This window comes from Centruroides vittatus, unplaced genomic scaffold (assembly GCF_030686945.1).
Source record: "Centruroides vittatus isolate TY-2023 unplaced genomic scaffold, ASM3068694v2 contig_634, whole genome shotgun sequence".
NCBI lineage: Eukaryota > Metazoa > Arthropoda > Arachnida > Scorpiones > Buthidae > Centruroides > Centruroides vittatus.
Window position 1 is genome coordinate 949,664 of NW_027122389.1, and position 14,970 is coordinate 964,633.

At 46.5% G+C, this 14,970-nt stretch overlaps 2 protein-coding genes across 3 annotated transcripts in view; both read right to left on the reverse strand.

The window, feature by feature from the left end:
- Positions 1 to 1,503: 1,503 nt before the first annotated feature.
- On the reverse strand, positions 1,504 to 9,178 carry LOC136979760 (gliomedin-like). 2 transcript variants are annotated; one of them, XM_067275788.1, is made up of 14 exons: positions 8,799 to 9,177; positions 8,642 to 8,720; positions 8,467 to 8,583; positions 7,579 to 7,749; positions 7,460 to 7,513; positions 3,898 to 3,951; positions 3,774 to 3,830; positions 3,553 to 3,708; positions 3,363 to 3,491; positions 2,913 to 3,200; positions 2,741 to 2,806; positions 2,593 to 2,676; positions 2,440 to 2,523; positions 1,504 to 2,361 (listed from the first exon to the last, which is right to left on the reverse strand). In XM_067275788.1, exons 1-14 carry the CDS (start codon positions 9,138 to 9,140, stop codon positions 1,583 to 1,585), a joined length of 2,460 nt encoding a protein of 819 aa, XP_067131889.1. In that variant the 5' UTR covers positions 9,141 to 9,177; the 3' UTR covers positions 1,504 to 1,582. The 2 variants fall into 2 exon arrangements, with proteins under 2 accessions (XP_067131889.1, XP_067131886.1); XM_067275785.1 differs by having other exon boundaries at positions 8,642 to 9,178.
- A 293-nt stretch (positions 9,179 to 9,471) lies between these two features.
- mRpS29 (mitochondrial ribosomal protein S29) overlaps positions 9,472 to 14,970 on the reverse strand; it is a 56,091-nt gene continuing 50,592 nt past the window's right edge. Inside the window, exons 12-13 of the mRNA XM_067275789.1 lie at positions 9,730 to 9,844; positions 9,472 to 9,635 (exon numbers count right to left, since the gene is read on the reverse strand). Coding sequence (XP_067131890.1) covers positions 9,550 to 9,635; positions 9,730 to 9,844 — 201 coding nt within the window. The 3' untranslated portion in view covers positions 9,472 to 9,549. The remainder of the gene's footprint in view (positions 9,636 to 9,729; positions 9,845 to 14,970) is intronic.

Sequence of the window (14,970 nt, forward strand, 5' to 3'; positions counted from 1 at the left end):
TAGACGAAAATGTAAGATGATTTTGCCTGACAAAATGGCAGATATTTCTGAACCGGTGCTTAATTTCATAAATACGGTTTACCGCGGAACGCGGACAAATTAACCTCGGTTTCGTTCTTATTCCGGGGAGGCCTTAGGAAAAATTCTTTCATCGGGTCATTTTTCGTTTCGATTAATTTCGGAGCGAGGCGAGTTTAGATTGATCGACGATTATCGTTTTATCTTAAAGGTTTAGATAAATGAAAATTCGGTCTGCATTTTTTCCTCGCTTCCGCGAGATTCGAGACGTCGTCGAAGTAGTTTTCTAGTTTTCGTACTCGTGTGACCGGCTAGAATATGCGCGGGCACGTTTGTTGTTTGAAATGCCAAGATTCCGCTCGGCGTAGTACGTGCAGAGCGGAGGGCAATTTCTAACGCCTTAAGGAGGATGCACACACGCGGCGCGGCAAGGAAAAGCGGTAACGCAAACGCGTCTTCGCCGCGCGGCAGCACGACCACACAAGCGGCAAACCGTTTACATTTCGGCGCACGCGTTCAGTATTCCAGATGGCGAACGATATCGACGCTCCGCTATCCACGTGTTTACAAATTGTTTTGTACGGCTCGTTTTATTTAGCTAGAAGATTTCGTCGAAGATTCGAACGAATATTTTGGATTAGAGATGTCGTATTGGCAAGAATCTTGCCGAGATATTTTGTTGGATCGATAAAGAACTGATGTACAAAATAGGCTTATTCTTCGATTAAGATCTCTCGATAAAGAATACTATTTCGAGTAAGATTCGGTTGTTTTGTTCTTTGAATTAAATAATATATGATTACTGTATCTGTGTAGAATTTGTGTTAAATTTATTATTCTTTCCTCTTTATTCTGATGTTAGTTATCTCGGTTAACCGCGTCGAACTTTCCGCCATTAAAACACCGCGTGATTGTATTTTCTCACGTGACTGCCAGACGAAATGTTATTGGCTGAAAGAAACGCGTCTTGGCGGCGGCCGCCGCGAAAGATAGAATTCGACCAACTTTCGCGGCACGAGAAAAGCGGCACGAAATAGACCTCTGCGGCGAGAAAAAGTGACGTCGTTCTGCCGCTTTTCCTTGCCGCGCCGCATGTGTGCATCCGGCTTTACACCGGCTCCGCCACGGGCGAGAAGTACAGTGGCGCGTTATTTTACGGGAATAAAGGGCCCCCAAACCAATCTTTTACGAGAAAAGATTCGAGCCGACAAATTCCCGAGTCGACACCCTACGGGGCCCCGTAGCCCAAAAATCAAATTGGCCACGGCCCCGCGAAACTATAACGCGCCACCGGAGCAGTGGCCCAATCGGCATCGACGTACTTTTGGTGGACGATCCTTGGGAAAATTTCGTGGCCGCCGTTAGGTAATTACGAAGGCCGTATCGGTGCCCGCCGGCGGAAAGAGCTCGAAAAGACGGAAGAAACCGATATTACCGCGTCGAAGAAAAACGAAAAATAGGTTTTGGACGGACGGTCGAAGGCGATTTAAAAAATTAAAAACAATTTTTATTAAGCCGTGCCCAAATCGGTAAAAATAAAAAAAAAAGAAAATCTCGAGGAAGGTCAGTTGTCTTCTTCGTCTCCTCTGGGAACGAACCTCAAAGGATAGATCAGCTGATTTCCTTTGTCCCACGTGTAAATGACCTCGCTGTTGGGGTTGTAGGAAATCATGATGTTCTGGCGAAAGGGATTGGTGAAATCCAGATTCACTTCCACCGATCTGTTTTTATACAGATCGAAAGCGGACGATATTCTGGTGTTCCGCTCGGTCACGCTCTGCACCACGTATAGCACGCCGCACACCACGAACATCTCGCCCACGTTCCTGTGGTTGAGAGTCAGATTCCACACGAATTCCGTCTGAAGTTTATAAGGATGGAACTTCATGACCATGGTGTTGTTGTTTACGGGATTGGCGTAGACGATCCACAGTCCGTTTTCGTCCGCCGCCAGATCCACGTAGTTGTAGCGCGTGTTGTACAGATAGCGAGAGTCGCGGTAGGGGGCGTCGGGAATGACCAGGGCTCCCGTGGTCTCCGTGGCCATCTCGAAGCGCACGATCTTGTTGGTGCCCTCCTGCTGATAATAGAAAGATCCGTTGTAGATGACGTGGCCGCTGCCCGTGAAGGCGTAGGGCAGCGAATATTTTCGGCTGTAGCCGTCTTTCTTGGCGTCGTCCTTCCGGTCGTACTCGTACAGGGACGTTTTCTCGTTGTCCAGAGTCACCCAAAACTTTTCGTTCTGTTCCGTGTACAGAGGCGACGTGTCTTGCATCCAAGTTCCGTATTCTATTTTGGTCGAGCGGAAGAACACGGGTTTTCCCACTTGGCTCAAGATGCAGTCTTGGAGAGAACGAACCGTTAAAAATTACCCGCTTCAAAAATCACTTATCGTTTACCGAAATGTCGGATAATTCTCACCTTCGGTCCGGGCCGGCAGCGACCTCCACAGAGTTTCGTTGACGGGTCCCACGTTGATCACGTGTCCGGGATCGGGGTGTCCGGCTGTAAAGCGAAATAAAAACGGTCGAGTAAGAAATGCGACGGGTGGGTTTTGCCCGAAAGAAATCGAACCTTGATCCGGCGACGGACAGCTGTGGGTGATGGGACACTGCGGACAGGGAAGACATTCGGTTTCCACGGCGGGAGGAGGCGGAGCTGCCACGAGATCGGAGTGAGACGGTCGGGTAGAACGGAGAGAGAACGCCGGGCGAATACTCACCTTGCCCGTAGACGACGAAAGTGGGTTCTTTCGGCGGCTTCCTGGTGGGGATGGACGGGTCGATTTCTAAATTTAAAATTCCAACGGGTTACTTATTATCGTCTCCCGGGCTAAAATTCGAAGAACGGCGACGGGCGGCAGAGGCGCAAACCGACGGAAAAACGGCACTCACCGAAGACGGTGAAAACACCGTGCGTCTTCCCCTTGTAGTTCTTGCTGACGCATTTGTAGAGTCCGTAATCGGAAGGTTCGACGTAAGTGACGTTGAGGGTCATGGTGGTGCGATAACCGTCTTCCTTGTGGCTTATTTTGTACTTCCAGTTGGGGTTCAGCAGCCTGCTTTCTCCGTACAACCAGTAGTTGACGCCGGTGGGATAAGCCTCCACGTAACATTCTAAGACGGCGTAACTTCCGTTTCTGGTGCCCACCATTTGATTCTGAATCTTGATCAGGGGAGGAACTGATGCGAGTTAAACCGGACATTTCGGCCATTCCGATAAAATCGTCGGGTGGGAAAAATCGAAAAACGGAGGAAGTCAGAGTTTAACGGAACCTCGGAGCGATAATATCGCCCGGTCCTATTTAGAGGAAAGAAAATTTGAAAAAGTAAATAACGACTCACAGTTTATTTCCAGTTTGATTTCTTTGTAGGCGGGAGGAGGAACTCCGTTAGAGGCGATGCAGACGTAAGTGCCCATCTGGTCTCGGTTGACTCGAGTCAAGTCGAGGCGATTTCCCTCCACCGACGACACTGCAAAGGAAGAAGGGGACGGTGGGATGCGGCCAGATCCCTCCCGTCCGAGCCTACTCACGTCTCCAGGAGTCCAGAGCGATGGTGGAGTTGTCGGTCGCTCGCCAGGAGTAACCGGGGACGGGAATTCCGGTGGCCGAACATTTCAACGCCACGTTTTCTCCTTCCTGGACGCTGACGGTGGTCTGCTGCTGCACGTCCACGATGGACGGGGGAACTAAACCCGAGAAAAGACTAATTGCGACTGCGGGCCTCGGAATTAAAGACAAAAGCGCTTCTTACCCAGCAATTTGGTGGCTTCCGTGCCGTTGACGGTCCAGGCCTTGATTCCGGGTACCCCTGAAACCCACGGCCGAATGAACAAAACGCCTAGGTAGCGCCACTTTCCTCCCAGTCCTTTACTTACCCGGGGTTCCGGCTTTTCCGGGAACGCCCTTCCGTCCTCTGGCTCCGGGAAGTCCTAAAAAACCCAAGACATTTTCCCGTCAGCGCACCGCGTCCGGGTTCGATTACTAAAAGAAGGTCCGTCGTTTTATTTCTAGAAACCGCCCGCGTCCGAGCGAACGTAGGGTCGACGAAGAGACGGCCCCGCTCCACTCCGGGCGACGGAAACGGATTACGGGAAGGCGAAACGAAGTCGATTTCCGGCTCCTCCCGCCATTTCGGATTACGTCCCGGAGAAAGTCGCCAAACTCGAAAGACGGCCGCCGTTAAATTTCGGCGATAAACGCGGGCCCGTCTCGGGTACGCGCCAGGCCCCGGGCCGAGCGAAGCCGAGAGGCCCCCTTAAGGAATTCGTAACGAAGGGTTAACGTTTGTCAATTTTTTCAATTAGCTTTCTCCGCTAAACATTTCCTTTAATTAAAAGAATTAATTACGGTAAGCGATTATCTCGTCGAACATTTTCGAGCTGCCATTAATTAAATGTACGTTTATTTAATAATCACATTTTTATTCAAAAATTCTACGCGTAAACGTTTGAGTAAAAACGAGTAGCCGACCGGGAAGTACACTCGCCGACATTTTTTAAAATTAATTAATCGGATCGTCGGTAATATCGGTACGCGCACTTTACCGACTTCGATAACAGTCAATAATTTGTCGAAACGAATTCAAAATTGGAAAAAGTTGGAGAATCGACCAATAATAAAGGCGGTCTTACGAGACGGGCCAAAAAAGAAAACATTTTTCAAATTAGTCACCGACTCGAATTACGCGTAACGACGAACGACCGAAACGAAAGACGTTGTTTTTCTACAATACCGGCTCTAGCGTTTCCGTAATAATCTTACTCGGTCGGATGGTTTTATCGACACCGCCAAGTATTTTTATACGCGATATTATTTAACGTTTAATTAACTGGAAAAACGCGTGAACGCGTTCCTTGGAGTGGCGAAAAGCGGCGGAAGAATCGATAAAAATATCCAAGTTGCCAAAAATAACACCGTTTCCGGAATGGCGCGGCGAGATAAATGTAAACGGTGACGAACAGTCTCGCCGTATGGCTCAAAAATGCGTAACGGGTACCGCACGTCGTTTAAGTTTCGATAATCGATTCGACAAAAACGGGTACCCGTATAAATAATACTAAAAAACGATTAAATAAGAGACTAATGACGTCTTTGGCCATAAAAAATTTAAGCGGTTTCCGACACAAATGGAGAAAAATTCAATTTACGCTCCGATCGGCAAAAAAATATTCGAGAAGAAATTACTTTACGATTTATTACAAACGTTATTCGGTTTTTTTACGTTCGTTAGAATGACTTAAAGCGTATCGCGACAATCCGATTTTTATTAATTTTTTAAAAATTCTTTACTCGTTAATTACATTTTAAAAATACGACTCCATTATTAAGCCGTAGTTACGCGAAAGATGCGCCAGTTCGGTCCTCGACGGAACTGGCGGATCTGTCGGGCGAACGCGCTTTTAAGTTCCCAACTCCGACGAGTGGGAAATTTCTGTTATTATCGGTAACTTCGAAGGTAAAATAAAATAAATGTTACGCGTAACGTAGAACGCGCTAAAAATTTTTTACTCCGTATACTCGTAAGTTTTTTCCGTTTTAACTCGAATTTTCAAACTAGTACTTTAGGCGACCGGGGCGCGAGTGCGGGTGGAGGCGGTGACCAACGTCGCTCGATCGCGCGCGTGACGACGGCGGGGCACGAAGCGCCGTCGGAGCCGACGACGAGCGCGCCGGAGTTGCCGACGCTATTCGTCTACCGTCCGGACGATACTCTACAAGTATCGTTTCGGTTGCGACGCGCTTTTTTAGACCATTTTCGCGCACTCTCGTATTTATAATCGTACTTAACCCACTAAAAACAACGCGTATAGTCAAATTTTACGCGCGGAATGTCAAAAATATTTTTTATTATTATAACGACGCCGATTATAAAATTTTAAATTTCTTAGCGGAATCGAGATTACGCTTTTATTCGCCGACGTAGCCGAACGAAAGAAAAGCGACGACGCGCTAAGAACTCGACGCCGGCGTTTGCCGTAACGAAGACGCAAATTTCGCCAAATCGGTCGGCGTTTATCGAGAGGCGAAAGCAGAAAGTAAGATCTTTCCGACGTCGTCTACGAAAGGGAGAATTAATAGGGCGCCGACGGCTCGGCCACTCGCCGTCGACCGGACGCGTTCGTCCGTTATTTTCTAACCACGATCGATTCTCGCCTTCGGGATTCGACCGTCGGAAGCGTTCGGAACGAATCGAATCTCGCCAACAAAGTAGAACTCGAAAAGAGTGTTTAACTATTTATTTCGAGCGAAAAAAGTCTCGGTTCTATCGAAGCGCGAATTACGACTCGATTACGAAACGAAAAACATTACCGGACGGAAGCGAGAGAATTTCTCGCGTCTAGAGGACTTCCTTTTACAAATCGATGGCTCGGATCTACTAAGAATGGAAATTATTTAGGTATTCAGAACTTAAACGAATACGATCCTTTCTTTTAAGAACGCTTAAAAAGTTACGGTAACGAAAGACGAGGTGCGTCGTCTCGTTTATCCGCCAACGTTTGCCAAGAAATAATAGGGAAAACGTTTTCTTTCGTGGTCGAAGAGTTACGGCAATCGAAATAGTATTCCGTACGCGTCGATTAGCGTTTGCGGTCGAGGCCCGACCGAACGTTTTTTGAAATTTATTCCTACGGAAGGACGTAAGGCCGAATATTTAGGCCATTTCTAGAAGAAAATAAGATAAATGTTTCGAACCGTAGACACCGATCTTACGATAACGCTTCTTACGCGGTTTATTAAACGAATTCAATTTCCACCGTTTAGTTAACGACTCGGCCGGAAAACGTAGAAAAAACTTTAGATCCGTCGTCCGTCGTTAACTAAAGTCGATTCTAATTTCGTTTCTCGATTTAAGTCGCCTTTCGTATTGTTATATTTATGTTTAATAAAATTTATCCAACCAATCTTTCGATCCTTTAACGTTTATAATAATTTCGTTACTCGTCGCTCTATTCCATTTTGCATATTTTCCGGGTTCGGGCCCGCGGGCCCCGTTAAACGTCGAACAGATAATAGATAAAGGAAATGGACTTTATATCCGGTAGTGTCGGACTTAACGACGTTTTATTCGTCGTTAGTATTTACATTTTTTTTTTTTTTGTTTGTCGTTTTGCCTCTGGTACGGAGGACGAAAAACCCCGGTGCACTCGGCTCCGTTTGGCAGTCGAAATAAATCCGATAAGAAACGGAAACTCGTTAAAGCCGAGTTTTCTTTTATCGGAAAGAATGGCGGTGGGAAACCGACATTTTGCCAGAAACCTCCTTCCCGTCTCGCGGATGGGTCCGGATAAAAAGCCAAGTCGCGCGTCGGGCCGAAAGGGGAGAATTTGCGGGGAGACGAACCGGGCCGCCTTTATCCGTAATCGTAAACGGTTTTAAGGTAACGAAAATAACCGGCGGCAGTCCTCGGTTTGTTATTAGAGACGAAGAAAGGCTTACCTGTGGGTCCGGCCGGTCCGACCGGTCCTCTGGGTCCGGGAGAGCCGGGGATTCCTGCAACGGGAAGAGAAAGTCGGGTGAGAGAAAAGGAGCGGAGAGGAGGAGGAGGAGATTCTTACCGTTGGTCCCGTTGAGTCCGGGTCTCCCCGGGGTGCCGGGTATTCCCGGAATGCCGTCTCTGCCGGGAATTCCGTCCACTCCGTCTCTTCCCGGCACTCCGTCCAGACCGGGCACTCCCGGAAGTCCGTCCCTCCCGTCCAGACCCGGGGTGCCCGGAATTCCCGGTTCTCCTGTCGATCAAAAATCGATTAGAAAGGGCCGGTGTCGGGCTTTCTCGCCCGAGCGGGCGCGGCGCGTGACCGTTATCCGGTGGCCGGCAACGAGAAGAAAACGAGGAAAGCCGGAGGACGATAATGCCCCCGCCCTTTACGTTTTCCTTCCGTCGGACCTTCTCGTTTCCGCTCTCGCATCCCTGTTTTCCGAGGCGGAGAGGATTACGTCTCGTAATTTCGCCCCCTTTTCCCCTCGCCACGGAGGACCGACTTTCGGCTCGGTAAGTACGAGGTCGACCGCTCCCGGGTCGATCGAGGAAACGACGCCGGAGCCGATAACCGAGCCCAAGGATGGATCTTCGTCCCTCTCTTCCGGTCGACCCGTCCCACGCCGAACCAAGGACTCGAATCGAAACGCCGACCGAAGGATAATGGACGCGTTCGTTCACGTCCCAGTTAACGGCAATTAACGAACGAGTTTTAATCCTTTAATTGGGTTCGGGGAAGGGCCCGATTAAAGTCTGATAAAGAGGTCGACCGTCCGCGCCGGAAACAGTTTTTCGATATTGACGCAAACATTTTACAATTACGAGAATTGAATTCCGTTTCCGTAGCCGGGGGGAAGATCTTCCCCCCCGCAGACTTCTGGCCGAAATCCATAAATCGAGAAACCGGCGATAACCCGCTTTTATCGTCGTTTGCCGACGCCGGTGGAAAAACGAAAAGAATAAATACCTTTTGGCCCCAGGGGCCCGGGTCCGCCCGGCTGTCCGGCCATTCCTCGGGGTCCGTGGTCTCCTGGAAGTCCTCTGTCTCCTCGGTCGCCCTTCTCTCCCACTCGACCCGGCGTTCCTGCGGACGGGGAGGTCAGGGAGGGCGGAGGGGCGCCGACCGCTCCCCCGCTACTTACCCGCGATGCCCGGAGGTCCGGGATCTCCCGGAGGACAGAACTCCTTGGTGGAGAAGCAGAACTCTTGAAGAACGGCCAGCTGGGGACGAGAGGAGCGGTCAGAGACCGGGCGGGAGGCCCAGGGGAGGGGCCCGCCGCCCCGGCCCCGGCCACTCACCGGGATCCTGGAGTAAGAGGTCAGCCAGACGTATCCGTCGGCCTCGTCGGTGGGCTGCGGCTTGGGGAAGAACTCCACGCTGGGCTCGTTCTCCTCGGTGACGTACTGTCGTCCGTTTCTCTTGATCCGGCGGGCCGGCGCCTCCCCTTCCGGAGGGGGAGGGCGAAGGCCTCCTTCCCGGGCGGGCCCTTCCCCCGCCCAGCGCAACGTCAGGTAGAAGTCCAGGGCCAGGACGGCGCCCAGTAGCGCCAGCAGAGAGTAGACCAGTCTCAGATGCCGATAGACGCCGGTCGCCATTTCCACCCTTCTGACGGCCGTCCGCGGCTCGACCTTGGACCCCATTATCCCCTTAATTGGACCGTCCGGGCCTCCTTCCCGTCTCTCCGGACGGAAGCTCCGGCCGTTCCTCCGACCCGCATTTTTCCGGTTTGTCGTCCGTCCGAAGGGGAACGAACGCTTCAGACGCGTCGTTTCCGGCAGCCCGCGACCCGACTCGGACTCTTCCGGGCGGGGAGGAACGACCGTCGCGCCCTTTGGTTAATTCGTCTACGATTAAGGAACGGTCGTCGTCTAACGGCGGTGGGGAAGGTTCGGGTTTATCGGGAAAAATTCGATAGGAAAGAATTCCCGGGTTAGAATTATTCGCCGGCGCCGAGAACGAAGGAATCGCGGGTAAAAGTTTCCATTTTATTTTTCCAAGTTACAAATATTTAACAATGTTTACAATTAGGTTAAGAGGTCGGAAAAGACCTCAGATAGGGGCGCAGATTTTCTGCAGACTTCGGGGATTGTAGCCGCTGAGGAATTTTAATTCTTTCCTTCCCGTTTCGCCGCGACCTGAGGGGAAAAAAACAAAGAATTACTGGTTTATTCCTTAATCTCGAGTGGGATCCCAAAGCTAATTTGCGCGTCGCTCAAGAATTAAACCCACCGTTTTCATTTTGAATCCACATTCTGTCTACGTAATAGTCCAGGCAGCTGTCTATTTCCTTTTCCGTGTAATTTTCCACCAAAATCGGAACGAACGGATCCAAACAATCGAATCCCTGGAACATTTTACAAATCGTCTTATTAATAAGACCGAGTTCCGGCGCTAGACGGCAATTTTCCGGAAAAGAAAAACAAAAGCCGGTCGCCGGTACCGGAATTTACCCGGCTCCGTATTAATTTACTATATTATAACGTCCAAAAAACCGGCGCTAAACAACGGAGTGCGCGTCTTTTTCCCACTGGCCAAATTATAGTATTTCCTATTCCTAACACCTACTATTACTTATTCCTAGGAAAGAAAAAAATAAAAATATTGCGTAGAAAGACGGGCCGAAAAAAGTTGTCTTAATAAATAAACCGGCAACGTTTAAAACTTTGGTGGCGCCACCCGTTATCACATTTTATTAAAACTTTTTATATTTTTAACTATTATAGAGACCAAAAGCTTAACTTTGAGCACGGCGAGTTTTATAAATAGAATTGTAAATGCTAATAACCGGTAAAAATCGTCATTAAGTCCGACCCTACCGGAAATACACCCCACCCCATTATCTCCCACCCCCTCGATCTTTAACCACCACAATTTAATAGCGTCGATCCTCTAATAAACAAATTTTCCTGTAAAATTTCAGAAATTTTCGACAAAAAGCTTCGAAGAGGGTGAACGAAATCGTGCCCCACACACATCCATACGTACAGAAATTACTCCCCAATTTTTATTTTATTTTATTTATTTTGAATTTCTCGACGTTTCGAGGTGTCCTAAGTCAAAAAGTGTAAAAATGTGGAGGGAATCATTTTTTGACCGACGGCCGGGAAAGTAAAAATAAATCTTTTTCTTCGCGCGTTAAAAAAACGTACGGACCGTAACCCGCCGGACTTCGAGGTTCGTTTTGATAAATATAAATTTACGTAAGTGGTGTAAGTGGTTTCCATCCTAATTTCTGTCGGCACGGAAGTTTAATGGCCCGAGACTTTCCTAGTAGCATTACCGGTCGGTCGGGCACAAAGCGCCGGCAAACACCGGATCGTCACTGCTAATTACTATTAATAAATAATAAGTTCTCGAAATTAGGCGTCTATTTTTAAGGTCCCGGTCGTTACTTCCCGCTAATCCCACGCTTATTTACTCGTTGCCCCGGACGTAACGGGACGGTCGTTACGGGTAGGGGCTCGTCCCAGAAATAAAATACGACCGGAGAATTTCGCCTTATACGTTTAATACGCGGGTTCCCGACATTTATCCCCATCGGTCCCGGTCCATTTATAGAAAAGTTTTTTCCGTCCGGCACTCGAAATATAATAAACTAGCGGACGAGCCCGGCGTTGCTCGGCAAAAAGTAACGGCAAAGATCGATTATTAGATTCTTTCGTACTTCTAACCCTTCTGTTATATTATATTGCAGTATTTGCTTTATACGGGTGTTCGGTACGTTCGCTTTTCTAATCGCATTTTCGCATTATTTCGAAAAATCGTAGACCTATAAATTTCCACCGTCGTCACCTATTTATCCGTCCTTCCTTAATCTCGAGGAAAGAGTTAGATCGGGCCCGGCCAACCCGCGGCCCGTCGCGTTAAACTGCGTGGCCCGCTAAGCGATATCATATATCTACAGTATTAAAACTTTTCTTTCCCGTTACGCCTACACCAAAACAATTAAATAAATGAAAATTTGCATCACTGTTATAACGCGCGAGTGCGAGTACGAACTCTCGGTATAACAATAAAATCTTATTCATTTTGTATTCGTTTTACTTTTTTAAAAGCGTGTTTGACTAAATTGCGACCCACCGTAACGTTACGCGCGATCAAAGCGGCCCGCGAAACAATTTGGGGCGGCCAGGCCCCGAGTTAGATAGACGAAAGTCGAGAACGGATGTGGCGGCGGGCCCGGATTAATCCATATAAGAACTTCTGGCTCGGAACGAAAGTAACGTTACTTCGATTCAAAATTTTCCCCCGACGGAGTTAGATAAGCGGCTCGACTCTATCGCTAACGGAAAAAGCACGACGTATACGGACAGTACGAGGGCAAAACCCTACTACATTCCACGCATTCGGGGCCGTCCCCGGGGCCGGACGATTGGGGCAACCGCTCCGGGCCCCGCTCGTAAGAGGATGCGGCGTAATAATGTTTTATAATTAAAACGGAACGACTCGTATTTCGACGTAAAACTTCATTTTAAAATATAATTGCGAGGTACACCGAAAAAGTCTCAAGAATCTCGATTTCTAGAATCAAAATAATAATAGAGAGAAAAGAAATAGTTTTCATAATATAAATTGTAAGTTGGCAGTACGTAACCTACCAACAAAACTAGGCGCCGAGTCGGGTCGATGTAGTTAGCGTCGCGCGGGACATTTATACACTCGAGCATATCGTAAGCTAATAAATGTTTTAATCGAACAAATTTATGCCGCTTAATGGTACTTTTTTAATTTATAAAGATCGTGATAAAAATACAAATTATTTAAGTGGTAACCAGAAAAGAAAACGTGTCGAAAATAAAAAAGAAAGTCACCAAAAAGATAGTCTTTTAAAATATTTAAAAACTGATAACGAAGAAAACGATCTGGCTATAGCTAGAACTAGGGTACAAAATAAAGAAGAGTTACAAATTACGTACAAAGAATTACTTTCGTTATCGAATGAAGATGGAGCTATAAATGACGAATAAGGTCGAGAAGATTTTTTTTTCTTAGCGCAAACGAGAAAACTAAAGAATTATCAACCGTATCGGAAGACGATCCCGGAACATCCCACCCCTCCGAGAAAATCAGATTATTATTTTCGGATTTCTTTACAATATTACGCCGTATTGCGAACGACGAAAGACGACCGACTTAAAAAGTTTTGCACGGATTTAGATTTAAAATTAAGGCGCGATAATCGTGATCTAAATGGAGTCGGTTTATACGAAAAAATTAAATTTTTTGTTCGATCTGTACTAATAGTGAAAATGCAACACCGGCGCAGCGCTCGAATATGCCGAGAAATACGCACGACTCTTCCAAATCTGGCCGTTTATTTAAGAATATCATCGTCGACGGCATCGGCAGAACGAAGCTTTTCTAAATTAAAACTAATTAAAAAGTATTTACGGACAACAATGTCGCGGGAACGATTAACAAATCTGACACTTTCGTCTACCGAGCACGAAATCTGTGAAAAATTAAATGCGATGATTCGATAAAAGGTTTTGCCGAAACAAAAGCCCGCAAAATTAACAGTACATAAAATAGTGCGAAAGGTTCGTTTAAAAAATTAAGATAAAAATAAATAAAAACAGACATACAATTTAAAAAATTTTTTTTACACTTTTTGTTTTATAATTTCCGCAACTTTGTTTAAATAAATTTTTGAACAGTTAACGTTAATTATTTTACTTATTTGATTTTTTTACTAATAGTTTAGTTTATTTTTAGAAAGGGCCCCGCAAAATCTAGGGGCGGCGCTGCACGCGCTGTCGCATTAACGGCGCATCTATTTCGCGGTATATCGTTGTCGCGGAAGGTCGGTGAATATAATATATACTTCTGAAAATTACGGTAGAACCTCGATTATCCGGACTATCTGGGGGTGAAGGTAGTCCGGATAATCGAAAAATACTGTACTGTATTCAAGGGCGTCGCCAGCCAATGGGCCAGGGGAGGCAAGATGATATAAATTGATAGATGATATGAATTGTATGTAGGTAAAATAAAAACGATTCATAAATTTTAAGAAGCTTAAGAAGATTATTTTAATTAAAACATAATCTTCTTGGGTTTTTGGTGAATTTTTCTACTACTTTATTATTAAAATCCTTTATGTTCTCATTGATGATCTTTCTATGGACACTCATCATTGCGAGACCATTGAGGCGACTTTCCACCATGGTACTTCTTAGCCAGGTTTTCGTCCGTCTCGGGCTGCTAAAAGATCGCTCTACAATACACGTTGTGCACGGTAGAGTAATCAAAATTTTTAGCGCTTTACTCGTTTCGGGAAAGAAAGTTTTCGTTACTTTAAGAACATCCACGACGGCCAGCTCGGTTACATTGGGTTTATCCTGCCACAATTGTTGCCACAGTTCAATTTCGTATTTTATGTTTGGTAAATCGTAAAATTGAGAGAAAGTTTGGCAAGCTTTTGTGAGACTTTCCATGGACGTGGTTTGCATTTGCGCCGGGTGTAATTTAGATAATGCGACTGATGGAGTATTTTCTTTTGCAAATCGTCCTTTAAGAGAATTAATAATGGAGTCCAGGTATGGTATTATTAAAGACCTTTTCCAGTATTCTGAAGGACTTCTTGCTGGATGGTTGCTTCGATAACTTTGACTTCCAAAAATGCGCGGCACTGATGTCACGTCCTCCTCCAGTCCGAGTGTTTTTGCAATGACAAAAGCATCCCTTAAAATTTCATCCGCGACTTTATCGGCATCATCGCGGTGTCTTTTAAGCAATTGCATAATGTTCGTAATGTGCTGCGAGGCCTCGATCGCGTCCAAAGTTACAGACCGGAGTACGTTTACCACGGGTTCCGTCAAAACCGAGTATTTGGCTATCGACAAAAGGCACAGAATAAACGAAACTCTCGAAGCGGCGGCACGGAGCTGGAATGCACGATTTCGAGTCGCGCTGTTTCCATCACGCGATAAAGTTTCTAAGGCCTCCATTATAACATGAAAATTATCCTTAAAAACTCTGATGGTTTTATGTTTCTCGCTCCACCTTGTTTCGCAGAGCGTGGAAATATTAGGTATTAACTTCCTCCTCAAAATTGATTCCCGAAAAAATGAAATAATGTCTTTCGTGGTTCCTATGGTGTTCCGAATTTCAGGCAGAGCATTGAGATCATTGATTACTAGATTTAGTTTGTGCGAAGAACAATGAAAGAACAAAGCTTTAGTGTATTTTTTGCGTAAGATTGCTTGTACACCACCTTCTTTTCCGGACATTGTCGAACAACCATCAAATCCTAATCCAACGCATTTTACTGGAATAAGTTTTTCTTTTGTCAAAAATTCATCAATGGTTTGTGCGATAGATTTCGCATCCAGACCTTTTAGCTCAACAAATCCAACAAACACTTCTTGGACTTCGTTGTTTTTCTCATGAAAATAACGCAGTCCAATAGATAACTGTTCTGTTCCAGAAATGTCAGCTGTTTCGTCTGCTAATACACTATATGCTTCT